At 41.4% G+C, this 25,516-nt stretch overlaps 1 protein-coding gene across 2 annotated transcripts in view; it reads left to right on the top strand.

Moving 5' to 3' along the window:
• Window positions 1–24,933, top strand: part of ABCB11 (ATP binding cassette subfamily B member 11) — a 152,530-nt gene extending 127,597 nt beyond the window's left edge. For both annotated transcript variants that reach the window (XM_029605677.1, XM_029605676.1), the window contains exons 22-29: window positions 5,539–5,700; window positions 6,351–6,554; window positions 8,251–8,492; window positions 12,185–12,341; window positions 13,939–14,136; window positions 14,369–14,575; window positions 22,224–22,370; window positions 24,046–24,933. In XM_029605677.1, coding sequence (XP_029461537.1) covers window positions 5,539–5,700; window positions 6,351–6,554; window positions 8,251–8,492; window positions 12,185–12,341; window positions 13,939–14,136; window positions 14,369–14,575; window positions 22,224–22,370; window positions 24,046–24,246 — 1,518 coding nt within the window. In that variant the 3' untranslated portion in view covers window positions 24,247–24,933. The remainder of the gene's footprint in view (window positions 1–5,538; window positions 5,701–6,350; window positions 6,555–8,250; window positions 8,493–12,184; window positions 12,342–13,938; window positions 14,137–14,368; window positions 14,576–22,223; window positions 22,371–24,045) is intronic.
• The last annotated feature ends 583 nt before the right edge of the window (window positions 24,934–25,516 follow it).

Here is a 25,516-nt window from a genome sequence, read left to right as displayed (position 1 = left end):
TGACCGCTGGCTTTACGTGGCTTTCAGGAGGTTTGGGCTGCTTGACACCCATACTGCTGCACTGTTAGCAATGACCACTGAGTAGTGTGGGAGGGAGGGAGAAGAAGAAAGAAGAGCAAATCTGATGTGTAGGCAGCACTTTCATCTTTTGAACCAAATCAGAAAGAGATCAGGAACAGTCAGGTCCACCTGACATATTAAATGTAAGGGAAACAACTTGATGTTTTTGTTTTAATGCTGTATTTGTAAGGATGTCCCTAACGTGTCCCTCATGAACCTAAGTGTCATTTCAAACAATTATGGAATATGGATATCAGAGAGAAAGGGAGTATTGTTGTTTCAGACATTTCCCACTGGGAGTGGTCTTAGTGAGAAAGACTAGGATTCTACAGGATATAGCAGAGGAAGGTTCTCTGTTCTTTCCCTCTAGTTCTCTTCCAGGGAAGGTGGTCAAGGCTCAAGTATGCCTTTATGAGCAGCAGTAAAGTTTGGAGTCCAGGAGGATTCTGACTGAAAGAATCAAGAGGTGATCCTTACTAAAAAGGAGTACATCCTATATGCCTTGTTTCTAGGGGAGATTCTCTTGTGTGTCTTAAGAGAAGGATTTACTGTCTGAAACAAAGGATGGTGAACCTGCCCCAAGAGAATCTATACCAAGAAATGGCAGCAGAGGTTCACAAAGTCTGTAATTCAAAAGAGGAACTCTGAGAGGATCTACGAAAATATTTCACTTTCAACCAGAAAGACAATCAATTTCTTGCTTAGAGAAGGTTAATCAGCAAACCTTAACCAGGTACCAATACAGGGAAGGTCTCATGGTTGGAAGGCTCTCTAAAGAGGCAGACATGCCAAGTCTCATGTATTAAGCTGGTGACTAATGCATTAGAAGGGGGGGGGGGGTCTCAAGTTCTCATACTGTGGCTCCCCTCCTCTCAAGCATTTGGCTGCTGGGAGCAGGGGCAACAAAATCATTAGTGTGGGATCCAGCTTGCTGGCGGCCAAAAAAGAAGAGAGGTGAGGAGGGGCCACAACAGATCCCATCTTGCCATGACCCAAGGATAGTTTCAGAAAGGCCTCTGAAAACCCCATCCCTATGCAGTCCAGCCAGCAGAGCCGTGGTGGGCCCCATCCTGCTGTGGCTTGAAGGGAGGCAGAATAAGGCCATAGTAGACCCTAACCCACTGCAGCCCCAAGAGTGGGAGAGACCCTGAGAATGTGAGATTGTGTGTGTGTGAGAGAGTGAGAGAGGTATGAGTGAGGGAGAGAGAGAGAGAGCCTGGGTGTGTGCATGTATGTGAAAGAGAGAGAGAATCTTGGTGAATGTGTTTGTGTGTGAGCGAAAGTGAGCCTGGGTTCATATGTGTGTGTATGTGATTGCGAGAGAGAGAGCTTGGGTGCATATGTGTATTTGTGTGTGTGTCAGCAAGAGAGCGATCTTGGGTGCATGTGTGTGCGTGTGAGAACCTGGTTGTACGTGTGTGGTGTGTGTGTGTGTGTGTGAGAAAGTGAGAGAGTAAGAGAGAACATAGGTGGGTATATGTATGTGTGGGAGAGAGATTGGGTGGGAGTGTGTGTTTTTGTGAGAGAGAAAGAGCATGGATACATGTGTGTGTTTGTGTGAGTGTGAATGAGAAAGAGAGCCTGGGTGCATGTTTGTATGTGAAAGCCTGACTGTGTGTGAGAGAGAGCGTCTAGTTGTACATGCGTGTGTGTATGTGTGTAAAAGAGAGAGAGCAAGCTTATGTGTAGGGGTGTGTGTGTGTGAGAGAGAGAGCATGGGTGTATGTGTGTGTGTGAGAGAGAGAAAGAGACAGAGGAGAAAGAGAGCATGGGTGTGTCTGTGTGAGACCAAGAGCAATATATGTATGTGAGGAGAGAGAGAAAATGGGTGTATCTGTGTGTGTGTGTTTGTGTGTCTGTGTGTGTATGAGAGTATGGGTATATGTATGTATGTGTATGTATAAGAGGATAGGTATATATGTATGTATGTATGCATGTATGTATATATGTATGTATGACAGAGGAGAAAGCTTGTGTGCCCTTTCCCCCCACCCACCCCTCCTCACTAATCCACAATAATCGCAGGGTGACTGGATTTTTTGCCCTTATTAGTTTTAATTATGGCCTGTTATCTAATGTGTCTGCTGTTTGAAATATTTTATTGGTGTTTTGTTAATTAAAATAAAATTGTTAGGAGTTTTTAACTATTGAATATTATTCCATTTGTCATCTGTTTTGAAATATTTATTCTTTTGATTAGTATAGTTTTACTTTTTTTAATGATTTTTTAGATTTCTTGATTTTATTATTTGATACTTAATGAGGAATGGCACTATTTGTTTTTTCCATTGGCGCACTGCATACAGAAATCTGGCTTATGGTTTCCAGGTCAGTTTTTGACTACAGGTTTCTGTTTAAAATTCATGGTCACTTTATTCTGATTTGATGAGGGTCTGTTTGTGTTCTGTATATGTGATTGAGTTGAGGTATTCTGCTAACATGAAGTTTCAGTGTATGGCTTGTTCTATTTTCCTATTAGGAGGTGTATTAGTGTTTTAGGACCTGGTGTAATATTGGCAGTGTTGCCTTTTATAGGGCTGTTACAGTTTGAGAGCTGGCAGCTAGTACTGTTTTGATATGAGAAGTTTACTATATTGTAATTTCAATTATTTATGGTCCTCTGAGGGCCAAGTCAATATCCAATACGTGTTACAAAAGGCCTAATGTACAAAACCCTAGTCCAATTGAGAGGATAAAGGGTATAACTCAAATTAAAATATATCCCCTCTCTATATATTAAATCTTGTGCCATTTATCATATTGACCTTCATTACCTTCATAACTGTGTATACTATTTCACACTGGCTAGTAGCGATATTACATTGTTTACCTGAAGCTTTGAATATAATCATTGGTCCAAGTTTTTCATTTTTCTATGTACTTAAAATTAATGTAAAACAAAACGCTGGTACCTGCATTTCTTATAGCTGCGCTCAATATGTCTAAATATCAACACTTTCCAGCTCACTAAAGACACCCACACTTATCTTTTTTATGTCTATTTCCAACACAACCCTGACACAGGCCATATTTTGGAATGTCCAACAAATTCCTTCATCAGGGGGAAAGATAAGTGTAATCATCTTTAGTGAGTTGGAAATGTTGTGAGCGTGAACCCTTAGATCCAGAGAGAGTTGGCGGAACTTGCAGGGAGGATCCCTGAGGTCCCCTGGTGGAACTGGCTATGGCAGAAGACCAGCAGGAGCTTCACCTGACCCAGTCCTTGTTCCCCTTAGGTTTAGCTCTCGGGTGTCGGGGCCAGCAGGTCTAAGGTTGGGGCCTCTGCTGATGAATTGGAGGTCCGTGGAGATGGTCGGGTCACAGGTTAAGGTCCGGGGCAGACTGGTTACAGGTATATTCGTAGATGAGCAGCGGTTGAAGCAGGCTGAGTCCAGGCATGGTCATTGTAAGGGCAGGTTGAGTTCAGGCGTGGTAATGAGTAGGCAATGGTCAGGGGATGTGGTGTCCAGTTGTGGTTGTTAGCAGTAAAGCTGAAGTCAAAACCAGAGATCTGTCTGAGGGAAGGTGGGACAGATAAGCAGGCAGGGAGGCAAGGAACCGCACAGGCTGGCAGGAGAATACACTGAAGACACAGAAGAACTGAAGGCTGGCCACAGGTCAAAGACAAGGAGAAGGAACTCAGGAGCAAAGACCAGGCATGCAGGAATGAAGACCAGGAGCAGAGAGGCAACTTGCTCAACTTAACAGTAGTCGACTTAGGGCAGGGTTTTAAAAGCCCTGCGCGTGTAAATCCGGCCGGATTTACACGCGCAGGGCACTCGTGCGCCGGCGTGCCTATTTTGCATAGGCCGCTGGCGCGCGCATAGCCCCAAGACGCACGTAAGTCCCGGGGCTTCGTAAAAGGGGCGGGAGGAGCATGTCCGGGGGTCAGGGGGCGGTTCGGGGTGAGTCAGGGGGCGGGACCAAGGCCCGGGGGCGTGGCCAAGGCCTCCGGACCAGCCCCCAGGTCGGGTAGGCGTAAATCTGCTGACAAAGGTAGAGGGGGGTTTAGATAGGGCCGGGGGGGGGGTGGGTTAGGTAGGGGAAGGTGAGGGGAGGCGGAAGGAAAGTTCCCTCCGAGGCCGCTCCAATTTCGGAGCGGTCTCGGAGGGAACAGGCAGCGTGCTCCGGGCTCGGCGCGTGCAGGTTGCACAAATGTGCATCCCCTTGTGTGTGCCGGGCTCGGCGCACGCAGGTTGCACAAATGTGCACCCCCTTGCGCGCGCTGACCCCCGCAAACAAACGTACGCATGCATGCTGTTTTTGAAAATGTACCCCTTATTGTAGAGGCAAGGAGAAGCTGTTGAGATGGCCTTTTTAAAAGTCCTTGTTGGTGATGTCATCATCGGGTGCTGCTGGCATTTTCCCACCGAGGGCCCTTTAAGAAGAGCAATGTCGGGCACGCGCGCACCTTAGGAGGGGCTTGGGAGAATCAGTTGTGTCAGCCTTGATGCAGGGGAAGACCCTTGCTGTGTGTCCACTCAAAGGTCTTCCCCGGCGTCAGAGGGCATTGCTTTTGGGCTCGGAACTGGAGGTAAGTGCGGCAGTCCACAGGCCTGTGCTGCGGAGCACTGAGCGCAACAGGAAAGTGTTGATTTTAGACATATTGAGCACAAGTAAAAGAAACTAGGGGTGTGCATTCGTTTGCAACGTATTGGCAATCCGCAACATATAGGGCCATATTCGTTGTATTCGTGGGGAAGTGAAACGTATCGCAATTCCCACGACTACAACGAATCTTCACCGAATTATTCAGCCATCTAAACGAATAAGAATGGAACGCATGAACGGATCGGGGCCCCCCCTTGCCGAATGCAACATATCTGCCCCCCCCACGAATACGAATACAGAATGTAACGTATGCGGTCCCTCTGCACATCCCTAAAAGAAACACGAGTGCCAGCACTTTTTTTTTCATTAATTTAACTGTATCTCTTTCATCCAGACAGTAGATTTTTCCACAGTGTGTCATCCTTACCCTGAGGGTTGCAAAGCTTTTGCTTCTCCCTATTATAGAATCCCAGGGGCAACAGTTAGCTAGCCAAATGTGTCCCATTAGTCTTACCTAGAATGGAAAGGAGGTTACTTTATTTTATACCATGTTTAAAGAAATATCAATCTCTAATTTTAGTTGTTACTTGACATGAATCGGTTAGAGTTAGCAATTATTGCCCTTCATCTTGAAACTCAAGTCAGAATACATTGTTTGGGTCATGAGGATTAAGTGTTTTCCTTCCACTCGGCCCTGAGAAAAATAATAATTGAAAAGTATTGTGTTTCATCTTTGACAGCAAACACCACCATTGCAGTGCAGCTGTAGCCTATTTACTTGTATATTGAGCCAATATCATCCATCCATAGCTCATTTTGCACTGACCTGCAAATATGTATTAAGTTAATCCAATAAAAAGGTATCACTTACAACTTGTATGCTGTTATTTCTTATCTAATAAACATATTTGTGTTATTGTTTATCAGGCCTACGCTTTTGCTAAGTCTGGAGAGCAGCTCACAAGGCGGCTACGTAAACTTGGATTCCAAGCTATGTTAGGGCAGGAAATTGGTTGGTTTGACGACCACAGAAACAGCCCCGGTGCTTTGACTACGAGACTTGCAACAGATGCATCACAGGTTCAGGGGGTGAGAAATATTTTACGTTATTTCGCCAATAATTAACACTGGTCCATGTTCCAGGACACCTTAAAGATCTGAGAATTGTTCTGATGCTACCTCATTAGACCATTTAGAAAAGGAAATATTGTACAGTGCAATAAGGAGAGAGATTTTCTATGTCAGAAGTAAAATAACATTTTGTCATAGTCAACACTGAGTTGTTACATATTCATTGGAGATATAGAAAGAAATATTTTGCTGTTTCCTCTGGAATATTTTATTTTCATTCAAAAGGAAGTTGTTTTTTTTTCAATCCAGAGCTCTTGTGAGGTAGCTGCAGAGTTCTCGAGCTCTGTGAGCAGCTCCTGTCAAGGGCCCTGGCAAGGGTTAGTGTCTCAAACATGGTTGACATTGGGTTTGATATAATACCTTTTAATAGTTGTTACTATGTAGCACCATATTATCATCATCATCTGCCATGTAATGGTTATATTGCTGTTTGCATGTCAAGTAGAATATTTGACTCTCAATAGGCTACGACAAGAAGAACAATTTTTGAATAGTTTTAAAACTCTGCATTTGGTCGTATTTTCTGCACACAAAAGAGTACAACTTATAGCTCTCTATATAGATGCTGTAAAAAAATGTATTAATCAGTTTTATTTTCCCCCCCTAAGGCCACTGGATCTCAGATAGGAATGATAGTCAACTCCCTGACTAATATTGGCGTTGCCCTTATCATTGCTTTCTACTTTAGCTGGAAGCTAAGTTTGGTGATAGTCTGCTTCCTGCCCTTTTTAACCTTATCTGGAGCTCTGCAGGCTAAAATGCTAACTGGATTTGCCAACAAAGACAAGAATGCTATGGAAGCTGCTGGAAGGGTAATCTTTTCCCTAATATTAATCCAAAGACTGTATATTTGATGACATCACAGTTTTCATGCCTCTCTTTTCGTTTTGAGGGAGGGACTGAAGATTGGTTTTTGTAATTGTATTTATCATAATCATTTTGCTTTGTATCTCTGTGCAAATGCAAATTTTATGTGTTTGAATTTTCATTGACATTTTAAGATATTAAGCGTTGTATCCTTTGTAAACTGCTTGGAGCTTTTATTAGTTACGTGGTATAAAAATGCAAGTAAACACATTAATTAAATTAAGTCTGATTTTAAAATAATGTGGGTGATAGCAACTTATTTAGATTTTTAATAAAAGACCAAGTTATCTTTCAAATTTAATATGCACTTAGAAAATGTTTGCAAGAGAAATGAATCTTATGAGACTAAGAGGAGGATAGCAGGAACAGATCTAACACCCACAGATAAATGCACACATTCACAGAATTTTCTGTTCTTCGAAAAGGTGTGTGCGGCACCCATGCAACCCTGGTGCAGTCCTCTCCTCTGTTTCCTACTCCACTCCAATATAGTCCTCTCTTCTTTCTCCCACCCCCAACCAGGCGCAGTCTTCTCTTTCCTCTACCATTCTCATTCTTCTCCTCGCCTCACTCAGCACTCTCACTCAGCTGCTTTCTCTTTCTCTCCTCCCTCCCCCACCCCTGCTATAGTCATCTCTACCTTCCCACCTCCCTACAACCCCCACCACCATGCTCTGAGCTGAAGACACATTCTCCTCCCCAGTAGGACCTCATCAGGACCAAAGAGACTTCTTTTCTTGGGTCCCCCCTCTTCTGGGGCTGAAGACGCTGATTGGGCCAATGGTCCTGTATGAGTCCTTTTGTGTATGCTTTCATGTGTTGTGAGTACTGTGTATGTGAAATTGCGAGTACGTTTGTATGATTTTGCTACATTGTGGGATATTCTTCCCCTTTAAGAGCAGTAGAACAGCTATAACTATTTTCCTTATTGAGCTGAGTGCAGGCTCAGACCCAGGGCCGGTGCTTCCATTAGGCAAACTAGGTGGTCGCCTAGAGCGCCAAGATTTTGGGAGTGGCAAAATTCTGCCAGCGTGATGTTCTAGGGGAGCGCTGTACCACAGCCAATACTGTCAAAGAAAGGAATGCTGTGCTGGAGCCACTATCGCCAGTTGTTAAGTTGGGGGGCTAATGACCAAAAGGCGCTTAAGGAGCCAAATATGCTTGCACCAGCCCTGCTCAGACCCAGGAGCAGCCACAACAAAAAAGGCAGAGGGGAAACAAAGCCAAGTTCAGGGGGCCAAGCTACACAGCAAGAGGCACCCAAGTGGGAACGTGGGGAGGACGGAGGCAGCAGACCTGGAGCATTAGCCAGTGGAGAGCACAGAAGTTGGTTAGAGCAGTAGTGGCCACTTCGGCCATCGTCAGTTGTTCTGCCGGAAGGAACAGAGGGAAGAAAAGCAGCACTGATGGCCACATCAGCCAAAAGGGGAGAGTAAAGCGCTGCACCTGTGGTTGCATTAATATCGAGCCAAAGTGCCTTGTGTTCTTTTACTGCCTTCACCATTGTCATTTCCCCCCCAACAATTCATCTCCTGGCTGGGGGCACGGCTACCATGACATTAGGCCAGAAAACCTGCCAAGATAACCCTCTTATTTCTTATATATATAGAGAGAGAGATACATCTTCTTGTTTTCCTACAGATTTCTAATGAAGCTTTAACTAATATTCGAACCGTAGCTGGCCTAGCAAAGGAAAAGAGGTTTGTGGAAATGTACGAAGAGCAATTGGAAGCACCTTACAAAGCTGCAATCAAAAAAGCAAACGTTTATGGAATCTGCTTTGGCTTTGCTCAGTGCATAGTATTTATAGCAAATTCTGTATCATACAGATTTGGAGGATTTTTAGTTGACAAGGAAGGACTTCATTTCAGCTATGTGTTCAGGTAAAGACAAAACCATCCCTGCATATGTTTAGAGCATTTTTAAATACATTGTTCTATGAATCATAGCCGTGGTAGTGTATAGGTAAACAAATTATTAGATTATGGGCCCTAATTTGATCATAAAAACCTAACTTCAGTAAATCACAAGCAGCTAGTACAATTTTTACTTTATCCAGTGAGAGAGTATATGGCTTTTAAAAGTATAATAAAAATCAAAGAGCTATAGAACCAGTCGATAAAATTGCCAAAAATTGTAGTATAATGTTAATAATAGACTAAAGCTCTGATATGTATTTCTTCAATGATAATAAAGAGGTTCAAAGCCTGACTGCCAATGAGTGGTATTAGTATCCTCAGTGTAAACTGTTTCAGAATAGCAATTGGATCTTTCCCTGGTATGTCTGTGTCTCCTCCGCTTATTTAGTAAAATGGAAATAATGTCAATTGAATTCTAGGCCACCTGTGGCAGGATTATTTTCTGCTGTGTTGATAAATGTTTTGGCTCTACTTCAACATTTTTATGTGCCTCTGAGATGCCCCAAAACAGCCCTATAATTGCAATATAATCTAAATAAAATGTTCAGCTTGATTGCAGAGCAGGACATTAATCCCCTAAAAATAATTTGCCATTAGTTTAACTGTTCAAATTCTGCATTTTATACTGAAGTAGGAAACATTTGCCCTGGCACAAGCCATTATTATGTTACCCTTATTCCTTTATTTGAAATGATATGCAACTCTATCCTACAGTAAGGCATTTCTATGCCCACTACATCCTTAGAATACAACAGCAGAGGACAAAGAACAACCATCGCTAACACTTAAAATGCCCTATCTTTTACGGAAAATCTTCACCTTCCAGGTTCATAATTTGCCAATTAGCAGGTGATAATGCCAACCGCCCAAGACAGAGGACATTATTGACTTCTAAAGTTTACTGTTTTGACTTCAAAAGATCAATAACTTTCCCTTATAATCTGACAAGTCCCTGCCACGACATGGAGTGCTGAAAAGCTACAGGTGCCCACTGAAAACTGTAAATTTCCAAAGAATTATTAATCGTTTATCACCACCGGCTTAGGGAAATAAGAAATGCCCGGCTGGGTCAGATCAAATGTCCATCGAGGCCAGCCCGGCATCCTGTCTCTGACCGTGGCCAAGCTGGGTCATAAGAAAGTACCCAGGACCAGCAGATCTCAAGAGTAGAGCCATTCCTTGTTGCTCACTCCCAGAGATAAACAGAGGATTCTCCCAAGTCTTCCTCAGAAAGCTGTTGCTTATTAATGGTTAAAGATTTGCAGTCATTTAAAACAAATGTAAAAAGTGGGTCATTTTCGGTTAATTCCTAATGGAACAAATCAAAATTGGCCTCTCACAACAATTTTATTGGGTATTTTTTTTTTCTTTGGGGGTGAGGACAGGAAAGGCTCCCAGAGGTCCTCTTTCCCCTATCCTGCCACAACACAAGCCTAGGGACCTAGATGAGGCCCAATCAGGGCATCCACAGACCTCTCTGAATCTCATCCGACCACAAAAATACCCACGGAGCCTGAGTCTATCCAGCTGAGACCTCCCCAGGACCCGCCAACCCCTCTCCCCCTCAGAGCAAGGGGCCTTCCTTGTTCCCACTTATTCCTCCTGTTGGGGTCTGCCATCACTGTATAGGTTAGGAGCGATGCCCACTCTTTCCTGCCATCTTTTCTTCTATTTTAAAATGGTGGCATCAGCCCTCCTGAAGTGGAGCTGAAGTGATATCACTTCGACGTCTGTCTAAGATATGGCTACTGCTATGTTGAATGGTCAGAGGGCTTCCACGAAGCTTGTTTCAATTTTCTTTTTTTTCTTTTTTTTTGGTTTGGGGTTTTTTTGTTTTGATTTTTAATGATTTTTTTCAGTTTCACAAATGAACCAAACTGAGGCAAAATAAACTCTTTGAAAATTAGTAAAATGTTTGCAAGTTAAACTTACCCGCAGACTTTGCACCAATGCAGGCAGTTACATTGCCCCCATAGTACTTTATGACCTTGTACAATGCAAAAATTATTTATTTGCGCATGCACATGTATCTCAATTAATTTGTGCTAGTATGTTGCAACAGGCTGCCTAATACTGAATATTTATGTTTAACTTATTACTAGTGCCAATTCTATGGATAGCCATTATTTAAACAGACAAATAATAAATCAAAACATATTTCAAGTTGGTAATATATTGCTCTAATTGTTAGATGCCGTTCTTCCACATTACAGCTTATAATTCTCAATCTTGATGTAGGTTGCCTGTACTGTTCAGTAGCACTAAAAAGAATATGGTACATTTAAACTGAAAGTAATAGGCAAAATCTTTTTTTCTTTTCTTTTCTTTTAAGAAAAAGAATGTGTCAAATGAATTATATCATTGGAATAGGAATAGAAGGGGGGAGGGCAAGGATGAGGGGGATGGGGAGAATTTTCCTTGCAGTTTCCTTCTCCTCCTTTCAGCTCAATTGGAACTGGCTTGGCTTCTGTTGGGTTATGGCACCAAGATCTTTCATTTGCAAGTATCTGGGATTTTCCCCACTTCCCATTTTGTATCCCCAAACCCATCTCAAAAGATCCATCAGATTTTTTAAACTTACCCACCCTATGGAGTCCTCAACCAGGGTCCACGGCAGACTCCAGAAGTTGGCTAGCTAGGACCCTAAATCTGGCCACTAGGTGTCACCATTGAGCAGTGGCTTAAATTTCCTTCCCCAAGGGCTGTGGCTGCTGCTGGAACGCAAGCTTGGAAATACATTTCTTAAGTTTGAGGTTTAACTATTCCATGGCAACTTAGATCTTCTCTATAGTCTGTTCTAACAATATTAATTTTGTCTTATTCATTTAGGGACATGTGCATTAATGGGTAGGTTTTTAAAAAAGAACAAGCGCGCACACATGGACACGCGATTTTATAACATGCGCGTGCAAGGGGGGTAGAAATTCACGAATTCGCGCAGCGATGCATCGTCGGACTTCCCCAGTTCCATCCCAGTTCGTTCCAATTAAGGAGCGGAATGGGAGGGAACTTCCCTACCCCCTACCCTAACCTCCCTTCCCATTCCTCTATCCTACCAGCCCCCAATCCCTATCCTGGGCCCCTCCCCCCGGTGTTTACTTACTTTTTGCTCCTGCAGGCCTGCCCCCCGGATTGCCCCTCTGCCGAGGCCCGGCTCTTGTGCGTGAAACAAGGGTTACGTGCGCGGTTGGGCCCCTTTTAAAATGTGCACAGTGCACACAAGGCCCAGGCGCGCACGAAACCCCTGTGTTTTATGCGCACGGGCCATTAAAAATCCAGCCATAAGCATTTTTCCCATAGACACAAAGTGGGGGGAATCTATTTGGCCCTTAATGTTTTCTTTAAAAAAGTATCAATATGGATTTGTATCTACTTGTAGGAGATTGTGTGTATTTATTTACATTTTTAATCAGGAGAATACCCAACCCATACAATGCGTGTTTCATTGTTAACCGCCTAGACCATTCTGTGTTAGGAGGTCTATAAACCTACTAAATGTAAATGAATAAAAAAAATCAGATTTTGATTGTGTCTCATAAAATTTACAGGTTAAAGTTTATCAGGGGTTTTCTTTTCTTTTGTGCCTATTGGGAAAATCAAGTTTTCCTACAGCGCTTAAATTACAACCAGTTTATTCGTTCTTTCATTGACTCTAGAGTAATTTCCTCAATTGTGACGAGTGGGACTGCTTTGGGAAGAGCTTCCTCCTATACTCCAGCCTACGCCAAAGCTAAAATATCTGCAGCACGCTTTTTTAAATTAGTGGACCGCATCCCAAAAATCAAAGTTTACAGTGACGAGGGACAAAAATGGGTAAGAGGACCGAGCCACGTAAGGATGCAGACAAGACAGGAACAATTTTAAGGCAATGAGCACAATTCTGTTTAAAAAAAAAAAAAAAAAAAAGGTAGTGTGCCTGCATGAAGTATATTTTCTTACATTCTTAGGCATTCTGTTTCCTCAGCATCAAGTAAGCATTTTAAAAAATGGTTGAGCATTTTTAAGAGAACTGATTACATACCTACCGTATTAAAATACTTCTAATATTATTAGACTCGACATGTATAGTCATTTTATCATTTGCATAAAACTGGGAAAACAATCAGGGTGGAAGATTAATTTGCAAACTCCCTCCTCCCCTGGGGAAAACGCTATGGGAAATTTGTGTTTAATTGGTCACAGGTACAAATGATCTAGAGACTTTGCAGTTGCTTTTAAGCAGGTGGAATTTCAATGGAAAATAAACGTGTGTTCTTTTAAAAATACGATCTGCACCTGTTCTTTTCACCCCCTGACTTAAACGCATCTGGAAAGTATGCACACTTCTAGAGCACACATAGTTTTAACTGGATTGACAGAGTACCATCTTCAGATAGCCAAATTACCTAGATAAATGGCTTTGAAAATTGATCTTATAATGTTTTTCTTAATTTTACTTTGTTTTCTGAATCAGAAAACAAGATAGAAAATGGCTTTATTTCTAGAGTACAGTACCTTTACACAAGGGATGGCCAACTCGTGTGTTCAAGAGCTATAGACAGGCCTCATTATCAGGCTATCCATAACGAATATGCCAGGAGACAGAGTTACATACAATTGAGACTGTGCATGACAATCGATCTCATGCATATTCGTTGTGGCTAGCCTGAAAACCAGGCCTGTTTGTGGCTCTTGAATTGGCCACCCCTACACTATAAAGTTTCCATAACTTTGTTGGCAACCAGTTTGTTTATTATATGCTATAGTACATTATAAAGATCTGGCACATCTTTGATGAATTGAGTTTGAGTTAGTGTAGTGTTGATATCTGGAGCACCTACAGTATATTGTAGTACATCGTTCAGAGTTGCTCATTCATGTGAGTATTTGAGTGCCTCATGTTTCTTCACTGAACAGTAGTTACTGCTAAATATATTCTTTATTTATTCCATCATGGTACCTTAGTCTAGAATGAGTAATGAATGCAGTTGTGATACCTGATTTATAAAGAATCAAAATACATGCTATTGTACCCAATCTACAGTGTTATTCAATTATAGGATATGTGCACAACTCCAGTTTTGGTAAAGGTTGGAAGAGTAAATTAAACAATTAAATTTGACAGTCTCAAATGTAAATTTATTTATTCATATTCATTCATATATTCTATATGAAGAATATTAATTCCTACAAACTACAGTGAAAGATTACATGACTTACATGCATGGTAGGACAGTCTTCTTAAAGCATATGTTTCTTAAGTCAGTGCTCTATTTTATATTTACCCCAGCGTACTTACACTAGCAGAAGTTAAGGATGCAGATGAATATGTTACTTTGGTTTTCATTTCCTCTGGCTGTGTTTTGATTTTTGTTTTTTGGTTTTGTTTTTTTTACTACAGACATAAACTATGTCTCAATTTTGTTAACAGAATGATTTCAAGGGAAGATTGGACTTCAATGATTGTAAGTTTACTTACCCTTCTCGACCTGACATCCAAGTTCTGAAAGGCCTCTCGGTGTCTGTAAAACCTGGGCAGACTCTTGCTTTTGTTGGAAGTAGTGGATGTGGGAAGAGCACTAGTGTGCAACTACTTGAACGTTTCTATGATCCGGATGAAGGCAATGTAGTAAGCAAATTCTAAATAAAATAATACCTTTCATGTAATTACTATAAAAGACTGTTCTCATTACAGAGTGGGCACAGATATGACTTTCTTATCTCCAAGAGAGTCATTTCAAGGCAAAGTTACAGTATAGAGTTTCCTGTCAAAGATATGTTTCACTGCATTGAGAGTTATTCATTATCTATATTCTATCACTGTCATCTATTGTTCCTTCTTTTGTTTCTTGCATTGACAGTTAGTGGATGGGCACAGTACCAAGGATGTTAATGTATTATTCCTTAGATCTAAAATTGGAATAGTATCCCAGGAGCCTGTCCTATTTGACAGTAGCATTGCTGAGAATATTAAATATGGTGACAATACTAAAGAAATTAGCATGGACAAAATAATTGAAGCAGCAAAGAAGGCTCAGCTACATGACTTTGTCATGTCTCTTCCAGATGTGAGTACAATTTATAATTTTTTTTTAAAATAGAGATTTAATTAGTGATGTAATGTTAATATGTGGAAGTGGAAGAGAATCTTTTCGATAGCTTTCACTGGCCTATTTTTTGTAATGTCTGCATACAGTTGATCATGGTTTCTGGCTTATGTTTGCCAAATCACATCAACATTGTCCATTCATGGACTTTTCTACTGCTTCACTCTCTGTGAATATCTCTTAATACCTCATTAAGCAGTGAATATATGCTTGATTAAAATGGCAGTGTGCTTAAAATCCAAATCAATCCACATATATCAGTAATTATCTTCTGTAAATAAAAGATTCCATGACCATAAGCCAATTGTTTTGGATCAGAAGTATGTGTGATCAAGTATAATATGTAGGGATAAGCAAGGGTAAAAAAAATGTGTTTCATTTTTTGGTTCATTTTTGGGAGGATTTTTCCCAACAAATTTCAATTCATTTAATGCTTGATTCGTTTCTTTCATTAAAAAAAAAAAAATTCATTGAAAAATAAATAAATAAATAAATAAATAATATAAGAAATGAGGCCTCCCAAGGTCTCTTGATCCACCACCAATCCTTCCCACCCATAAAAATGCCAGGGCCAGGATCCCCTCTGGCCCCCATTTACCTGGTCTGGTGGGGATCTGATGGTGAGGCCTAAGCCCAGGCTGAAACCCTGGCCTTGTGTAGGCCGGCGCAGTTCACTGCAACTTTGGCCTAGGCTCTTCGCAAGGCCAAGGTTTAGAGGCCTGATCCCATTGCCTTGGCCTAGGCCTGATGCTGGGACATATGCTGGACAATGGGGCCTCAGCTGATTCCTGGCCAGATTCTGACACTTGAGTCTCAGCCTAGGCTGGAGCTCAGGCCCAGGTCCAATACCAGAGCCCAGTCTAGAAGCTGGTTCTCAATGCCTGGACCTTGGCCTAGACTGGAGCTTTGGACCCAGGCCTGATGCTGGGACTCGACCTGGAGTCCGGGTCCTGATGCTGGGCCTCAGCCTAGGCCAGGATCCAGACTGAGGCCCAATGTCGTTGCCCAGCTGGGGCCTCAGAGCTCTGATGGATGTGTCTTCTTTCTTCTATGTTCTTGAACTGATGTCGTCTGCTTGGGCTGCACTAGAGTTAATTAACTTCAGTGCATCCTCCCCAGTGGATGGCACCATTTTGATGTGTGGCAGCTAACTGAACTGCCACACATCAAAATGATACCTTGTGCTAGGGGAATGCATCAGAGATAATAAACTTTGGCATGACTCCAGCAGACAGCCTCAGTTCAAGTACAAGGAAGAAGAAAGCAGATGTGTCCAATGGAGTTCTGAGACCTGGGCCTGACCCTGGGCCAAGGCCCAGGTGAATGGACCCAGCCTCTGGGCTGGGCCCCTGTGTCTGTCCTGGGTCCGGGCCAAGGCCCCAGCATTGGGACCTGGTCTGCGGACTAGGACCCAGTGTTGGGCCTGGGCTCTGGCCTAGGCCAAGGCCGGGGGCATCAGGACCTAGGCCTCTGCACCAGGCTTCAGCAGGCCTAGGCCTGGGCCTGGGTTGAGGTCCAGACATCAGGACCCAGCTTGGCCACGGCTACAGATATCGGACGGATCAGGTAAGTGGGGGAAAGTTTTTCAGGGAGGGCCCTCCCCTTGTTTGGGTCTTAGTCGAGGCCTGGGCCTAGGCTGCAGCCCCTGCTTTGGGATTTGGCCTATGCTCTAGACGAGGTCTCATCTTTGGGTTTAGGCCTATGCCTAGACCTCTGCATCACACTCAGATCTAGGCTGTGGCTTCTGCTTTGGGCTTCAGCCTATGCCCTAAGCATAGACCCGTACGGAAGTTTCAACCAAATTAAATGAATCTTATTCTCTTAATTTGGGGGCCCCTCAATGCATTTCAGAGCTCCTCAAATGAAACAAATTGACCCTTATTCACTTGTTTTGCAAATTCGGTTAAAACGAATGCACATCCCTAATAATTGCCAATGGCTATTGCAGGAGTCAGCAAGAGCTGAAGATTGTAATGGTAATAGGTAATAACAGAGGCTCCAGACTGTCTTTTTGCTTGAGAGGAGCTAAACAAATCAACCAACCTGTATGCCCATGCTCCCCCTCCCAATAATAGTAGTAAGGTAGCACAACTCATCCACTGTAAACAGTGTAAGCACTATGGGGTGAATTTTCAAAGCAAACATGTAAAATTAGCAAATACGTGCTTAAGTAGCTTGAATTCATGTAATCATAATTTAGTAAACCTTGAAAGTCTCGTGTACTTTATGTTTTGTGCGCACATATATGCGTGAAAAAAAGATGTAGTCTAGGGGAGTTTCAATTATGCGCATAAATTGCTATTTTTAAGACACTTATTCATGTACATTTGGCAACATACTCATGGAATTTTATGCTTGCTGAATATCTTGTGCAATTGATGTCATATTTGTTTGTATACTATTGCCTAGGTGGGAGGTCTGGATGAAATGGAGGGAGTTCAGACTGAAGAACCAGAGGGGTCTTAATGACCTGGAGAAGGACTGGGGGAACTAGTGAAGGAATTGGAAAACCGGTCATTTGAATTACACATGCATGTTTTAAAATATACTGACTTTCATGTATAAATTGGGTTTTAGGCAAGCAAGTCCTACTTTTTTTTTGCATGTAAAATATGCATGCATATATTTTTAAAACTGGAAGAAAAAGTATGCACTTTCAATGCTTTGCATGTATTTGTATGTATGTTGGGGTACACGTACATGTATTTATAATATGCATGTATCTGACACACATATGTTTTATTTATTTATTTTTTTATTTATTTCGTGTTTTTCTATACCGGCATTCGAGATAAAAATCCCATCATGCTGGTTTACATTAAACAGGGGGTGTACAAAGAGAAAACACTGGAAATCTATAACAAGTGAACAGAGAAACTGAAGTTACAATAAAACAAGGATGTTCCAAACTTGGGATAGGAAGGATAGTCTAAAGGAAATAACAGAAAGAGCAATTATTTACAGTGTTCTGAGAATATCTGACTATGGTTGTCGTTTCATAGAAGGGTCAGTTGGGTACTGGGAAGGCTTGTTTAAACAACCACGTCTTAAGTTATTAAATACTTTCATAGATCTCCATGCAGCCATATATGCATGTATATGGGGCTGCGTGAAGTTGTTTGAAAGTTACTATCTATAACATTGCTGTACCAAAAAAACCTGGGATCACGACCATGACAGAATTGTAGAAAATAAAGAAGTTGTGATCACATGGGACATTCCTAGACCCACTGATAAAAAGTTTGATGCTAGATAAAGGAGCAAATCACAAGAACGACATTGCTAACAGAAAAGTCAGTAGCAAGTGATTATTCTGTTCTATGTATTGAGAGACAGAAGTTAATTAACTACCATAACATGAAATCAGAGACCAGCAAAATGTGGTATAAAGATACAGGAGTACCACTGAAGTGATTAAAAAGAACTTCCAAATGCACCTCAATATGTTGTCTGTCTATGTTACACTGTAAAAGTTCTAGAAGGAAGCTCTTTTATCAAAGTGCAAGTATTAAGAAGAACACTAGCAGTAAATTTGAAATTTAGATCACACCTAATGTACCCTGGCTTAAGAGTGGATTTCATTTTTGCCATAGTATGCGCAAGGACAAACCCAATATCAACCCTTCACTTCTAGTTCTGTAAATATGTACTCTACATCTACAAAATTACCCCTGCCCCAACTACAGGTGCAGAGCAGGACTAGGACAGTCCCTGTACAACTTGCCATAACAAAATAATATTCAGAAATGATACAAAACTTAACATATTCATCACAAGTGTAGTGAACCTGCCATATCATAGCAGCAATAACTCCCAGGACTCAAACAATAATAATCCTTCCTATGAAAACACAGTACTGCAAATATTGCAGTGGACCCTAAAAGACCAATGTGCATATTATATGGCTTTACCAGAGATAGGTCTTCTCAGATGAATCTAATCAACTATTTGGATTGGATGACCAGGGATTTGGCTCAGGGGAGAACACTGGATGTAGTGTATTTGGATTTCAGTAAGGCCTTTGACATTGTTCTGCATAGGCAACAGAAAATGAGAGTCCTTAGCATGGACCCTAAAGTGAATGTCTGGGTTAGAAACTGGTTGAGTGGGAGGTGGCAAAGTGTAGCAATAAATGGAGTTCAATCTGAAGAGGAGGGTGTTACTAATGGTAAGCCACAGGCATTGGTCTTTGAATCTGTTCTTTTCAACATTTTTACGAACGACATCATGGAAGGACTGTTGAGAACTGTTGACCGGTGCTTTTCAATATATATATAAATGATCTGGAAAGGAATACAACGAGTGAGGTTATCAAATTTGTGGATGATACAAAATTATTCAGAGCAGTTAAATCACAAGCGGATTGTGATACATTATAGGAGGACCTTGTGAGACTGGAAGATTGGGCATCCTAATGGCAGATGAAATTTAATGTAGACAAGTGCAAGGTGTTGCATATAGGGAAAATTAACCCTTGCTGTAGTTACACGATGTTAGGTTCCATATTAGGAGCTACCACCCAGGAAAAAGATCTAGGCATCATAGTGGATAATGCTTTAAAACCGTCAGCTCAGTATGCTGCAGTAGTCAAAAAAGCAAATAGAATGTTAGGAATTATTAGGAAGGGAATGGTTAATAGAACGGAAAATGTCATAATGTTTCTGTATCGCTCCATGGTGAGACCGCACCTTGAATAATGTGTACAATTCTGGTCGCCGCATCTCAAAAAAGATATAGTTGCGATGGAGAAGGTACAGAGAAGGGCAACCAAAATGATAAAGGGGATGGAACAGCTCCCCTATGAGGAAAGGCTGAAGAGGTTAGGGCTGTTCAGCTTGGAGAAGAGACGGCTGAGAGGGGATATGATAGAGGTCTTTAAGATCATGAGAGGTCTTTCACGAGTAGATGTGACTCAGTTATTTACACTTTCAAATAATAGAAGGACTAGGGGGCATTCCATGAAGTTAGCAAGTAGCACATTTAAGTCCAATCAGAGAAAATTATTTTTCACTCAACGCACAATAAAGCTCTGGAATTTGTTGTCAGAGGATGTGGTTAGTGCAATTAGTGTAGCTGGGTTCAAAAAAGGTTTGGATAAGTTCTTGGAGGAGAAGTCCATTAATGGCTATTAATCAATTATACTTAGGGAATAGCCACTGCTATTAATTGCATCAGTAGCATGGGTTCTTCTTAGTGTTTCGATAATTGCCAGGTTCTTGTGGCCTGGTTTTGGCCTCTGTTGGAAACAGGATGCTGGGCTTGATGGACCCTTGGTCTGACCCAGCATGGCAACTTCTTATGTTCTTATGTTCTTATTGAGTCTGCTATTTTGAAATATTTTATTGGTATCTAGAAATTTTTTATATGAGTTTTTATTTATTGGATATTCCATTCATCCGTTGTTTGGAAATAATCTGTTCTTTTTGTGAGTATGGTTTTACTGCTACTGATTTTATATTTCTTGATTTGTTTTATAAGGATGGGTGATGTTTCTTTTTTTCCATTGTTGCACTGCATACAGAGATTCTGGCTTGTTGCGGTTTTCAATTCATTTTTTGTCTGCATGCTTCTAATTATGCGTTTTGGTCTTTTTATTCTTTGTTAGGTAAGGGTCAGCACATGTGATTCAGGTGAGGTTCTCTGGTGGCTTGTAGTTTCTGTGTAGGGCTATATACAGCCTGACGTGGTCCTTTTCCTAATAAGAGATGTATTGGTGTCTTAAGGCCTGCTGTAATATTTTCAGTGTTGCCTTTTCTTAGGTAAGGTGTTTACTGTTAAGTGCTGGAAGTTGGTGCTGTTTTGGTGTGGGATGTTTACCGTTTATGAAATTTCTGTTCAGATAGAATATGTATCTTTTCCTTATGTCATTCTTAACAATAAAATTAATACTGGAATTTTATTTTTTATTTCTGCCGTAAATTGTGATGAGCAGTGTGTCACACATGTGAGTGTGGTCTGTCAGGTGTGTCACGATGGGAAAAAGGTTGAGAACCACTGCCTTAGAGAAAAGGCAAGATAGGCCTTTCAAGGTTTCCATGCACAGGATGAGAGGCTTCTTTCAACAAAAAGGATGTTCTAGAAAGAGGGGATCAGAGGATGAGGGTGAAAGGGGAAAGACAGAAGTAATCTAAGGAAATATTTCTTTACAGAGAGAGTAGTGGATGCATAGAACTGCCTCTCTTTGGAAGTGGTGGAGACAAGGACGGTATCTGAATTCAAGAAAGCATGGGACAAGTACAGAGAATTTCTGAGGGATTGTAAAGCTGAGTAGTTGGTATGGATGGGTAGGCTAGATAGGCTGTGTGGTCGTTTTCTGTCAGGTTTCTATTAGGAAAACATAGCAAATAAAACTGATGCAGATCACTTCCATATCTCATTCACACACACAGAACACACTCAGACCTTCGCCAATTACAGAGTATCTATCACAATTTGCAGATGTGGAGACAAAAACTGAACTGGAAACCCCAAGAAGCTACTCTGTATGCAGTGCAAACTTGGAAAACCAGAAATAGAAATATATTTCTTCCTATAATAAGTAAGGTACACACAAAACTGGCACATTATAGCACTTTCATCCTGTCTTCATCCCCCTCCCCCCACCATACCCATCATTCCTCTGCTGACACTGTCTCCAAACAACCTTTTTCAGGTCTCACACACATTCCTTTTTAATCATCCTCTCTCATGCTCTCCCACTGCTGCCCAGTATCCTCCTCTTCTCCCTCCATCCTTTCCCTTGCTTCTTTCTAACCTTTGGCCTGGCAGAGCATAAGATGGCGACAACCAGCCAGCGGCAGATATGATGGCAGTGGGAGGAGGTAGCAGCAGCTCTGTACATGTACAGCACGTGTGTCTCTCCCTCATGCTTCGACTCTAACTGCGCTGGCTGATGCAGATATTGACACTGGAGCCATGGTGCATGTTCCCAGAAGAGAAACCATGCTGGAAACAATTGGTAGGGTCAGGGTCCGAGTGGCCCACCCTGTTCTGTGGCTTGTGGGTATTGTTGGAAGAAGTTCTGGAGGAAGGAGATACAGGCAGACAGAGGTGGATATTGACAGTACTACTGGAGAGTTGATAACTCCCCCTGTTGACTGAAGAAAGGAGACTTCCTATTATTTATTCCCCCAAATTGATTGCTTTTCTACATTCTTGCTTCTAAAATCCCTTTAAATCCAATGCATTTAGAATTCTCACTTTCTGCATTCAAACGTTATCGCAAGCATTCACATGTTGGCATAAATACTACTGCCTAATGTATTAAGCACAAGCTTTCCTTCTTAGCTGGCCTTTATTCAAAGGGAAGGGTGTTATGTTGATGGTTGTTGCAATATGTGTAGTGCACACTTAGTCACCAAAAGTTTAGCTATTCTAGTTTTCTCCCAATGATAATTATATGGAAAGACTATAACTAGCAGTAAAGAAAGGATGATATATTCAGTATGCTTATATGTATGTTTTCACTGTCCTGTGCCATCTACTGCATGTTGAATCATTAATTTCATCGTAGTGCCATATCAGAATCCCCCTTCTCAACTTGTAGGCAATCCAAATCTAATCCAAACCATCTTAACCACCAATAACAGTCAAATCTTTACATCTTCAGAAATATGAAACCAATGTCGGAGCACATGGATCCCAGCTCTCTCGTGGTCAGAAACAACGGATTGCAATAGCTCGGGCCATTATAAGAGATCCTAAAATTTTATTACTAGATGAAGCAACATCTGCACTAGACACAGAAAGTGAAAAGGTAAGTGACCATCATCCAAAGAGACTTGCAGAAGTTGGAAAAAAAATCATGATTGCCCCTTTTAAAACAGCAGGCAGTTCATCTTGCCCCCTACGAAATGAGGATAAGTGGAGATGTTCAAAACAATTTGCAGTGAAAGCAAAAATGTTGAAAGTTTAGGGGTAGATTTTCCACTTGTGCACGCCGCGTCCATGTTCGCACTCATGGGGGAAAATCCGTGGGCCACGCACACATGCACGCCAGATTTTATAAGACGTGCGATTATGTGCGGGCGACGCGCACAAGGAGGGGGGATTTTTGCAATTTCCGTGCGGCGATACATTCTGGCCTTCCCCAGCTCCTTAATTGGAGCAGACTGGAGGGAACTTCTCTCCCCCCTTACCTAACCTCCCTTCCCCTCTCCTCCCCATCCCCTAAACACTACCTTTTTCTTTTTTTTTACCTTTGTTTCACAACTTACTTCAGCTCCCGAGCCCCTTCAGAAAATTGGCTCGGCGCATGCAAGGCCCAGCCACACGCGTAAAGCCCGGATTTTACGCACGCAGGCAGTTGAAAATCAACCCTTTATCTCTTTGTCTTTGTGGAAAACTTTGCAAAAAAACAAAAAGTCTAACCGCTTTTAATGCCGTCTCAACCCCTTTTTTCTCCCCGCCCCCCCCCCCCCCCAAAAATGGCAAAATGATTTGGAACTAACAAATTTTGCCATTTTCTTTGTTTGTGATTGGGAATTTTCTCATTAAAATCTGCGTGCAGCCTGGGTGGATGAATGCTCCTTTTCTGTTAACATCACCCGTGTTTCCATGTTTCAGTGGTGAATAGATTCCTGACCATGTGAATTTTGTGGAACATTCACTAAATAAGAATTTTACTTTTGCCCGATAACAACAATGTACTTTCTACCTTCATTTTAATTAAAAAACAATACAAATTTGAAAAAAAGCAGATCATCAGCTGGCAGCAGATGAGCAGGATGAGCTTAGTAGTGTGCTTGACTTTTGTGTGGATTATCATTAGCAGTGACATTATGTGTGTATGACAAGCATCAATTTGCCCCTCCTCAGCATGCAGATGTCAGAACCTCTCTATAACATAAATCAGGTTATCTTCCTACAATTGCAAGAAGGATTATGGCCTTATATCCGGACATCAATTAAATTGATGGGGACTTCCAGTGATTTATATCAGCAGTAAGAATGTGTGCAAAACAGGCAATAATTAACTAAGAATATAAACATAACAGGAAAACATGTAAGTTACTCAGCATGTTCACTATTGCTTCCTCTGCTCGGGTATCAGTGATAATTTAAGGTAAAATAAGAACTCTGTTGCCTCAAGTGTCCAACTATAATATTTGTAAAAACCCGACATTCACAGAATGAAATTCTAATGTCCTTCATTCAATTTCTGCAAAGAATAAAAATAAATAGTGCCAGCAGTTGTAACTAAGTAATAATAATGGCAGACCCTGCAGTTAGAGCACCATGATATCTTTTGATATGAGAATTGATATGAACAATATTTTCTTGCTATTTATTCTGTGTATATAGTAGTTTTCCTTTCAGCAAGGAGTGATTGCTCTAAGATATCTGTATGTAAATTAGTACCTATTGTCCAAATTCTAAGCAGGAAATTGAGTATTCTCTCTTATGATACACACTTTGTGCTGTTTTGACAGACAGTACAGGCCGCTCTAGATGAGGCACGACAGGGACGGACCTGCATTGTCATTGCGCACCGTCTGTCTACAATTCAGAATTCCAATATCATAGCAGTCATGTCTCAAGGACTCATCATAGAAAAAGGAACCCATGATGAACTTATGGCCATCAAAGGAGCTTACTACAAACTCGTTACTACTGGAGCACCAATCAGTTAATTTATATTGTCAATAAAAGACTTCTTTTCCTTTTCAGGTAAAGCGCCAGCCCTGTAAACCTCTTGCATGCCAAAGTAAGCAGAGATCTTCACCATTCAGGCTAATGGCATATTTATATATGGCCATGACTACAAATTGCAAGCAGTTTTAAAGGGCCAGCACTATTTATACAGTTAGTGCAAAAAGTACTGAAGATGTATATTTGTAATTCACAGTGTTTAAGTATAGTAGTTCTATTATAATCAGGATTTCACAGTTTAAACTGAGGGAACAATTACAGTTTAAAGTAAAGGCAACCTTTCTCTTTAATCATTGTTGACAAAAGATATGTGTAAAGCTTAAAGACAGCTTGAGAACCCATATCAGATGGCATGCAGTCTAGCGAACCATCTACAGCTGAAGATGATAGAACACAGTGGTGTCAGATTTGCCCCACAGGTGTATACTAGTTTGATCGAGAAATATCAGTGCCTCAAAACAGTTGTGAATCCTTTGAATGCAATTGTAGTTCCAAAATTGGCCTGTATTTGCAGAAAAAGCATCATTGCTGACAAGATGCATCGATCAACAGCTCAATTCAGGATGTAAGTTCTTATTTTTCGAAGCAAATCTTCTTTTCAATTAACATGTAAAATTTTCTTATTTATCATTTCAAGAGTTGATCAATAACATCAAACACTGAGAGTACATGAATGTGTGTGTGTAGTTTATTTCCTAAGTATAATATGTATACGCCACAGTACACTGGAAGTAATATGTTGTGATACACCAGAAAAAAAAATGTCCAGTGTGTATATTGTAACTTATTCTTTCTTTAAGGCAGGGATAGGCAACCTTTTTGAAATGGTGTGCCAAGATTTAAATCAGCAGTTGATAATACTGGTCCTCAAGTGCTACAAGCTGGACATGATCATCCATGGTATCTTCATCCTTCAAGGTCTGTCATGGTCATGTTCCTATCTTGATGGTCTTTATGTTCTTTGTTGGATGTTCCTGGCCTTCTCATTCCTGTTTCATATTCCTGATCTCTCGTTGGTTCTTCGTCCAAGTCTTCGGAGTCTCTGCCTCGTCCACGTCTTCTGTGCTTTGCTTGTTCCTGGTGTTACATCTTCCAAGTCTTCAATCAAGTTCCTGATGTTTCTGTCTTTGTTCCAAGGTCTGCCTTCCAGATCCTCTTTCATCCCTCCACCAGGCATGCCAGCAATGTGGTCCATGATGAGCCCTTAGCAGGTTTTGTAGGGCACTCCTGGTACAAGGCTTGTTTCCAAGT

This window comes from Rhinatrema bivittatum, chromosome 6, assembly GCF_901001135.1.
Source record: "Rhinatrema bivittatum chromosome 6, aRhiBiv1.1, whole genome shotgun sequence".
Classification (NCBI taxonomy): Eukaryota; Metazoa; Chordata; class Amphibia; order Gymnophiona; family Rhinatrematidae; genus Rhinatrema; species Rhinatrema bivittatum.
Note: the sequence above shows the minus strand (reverse complement) of the source record. Positions and strands in the feature narration are given on the sequence as shown.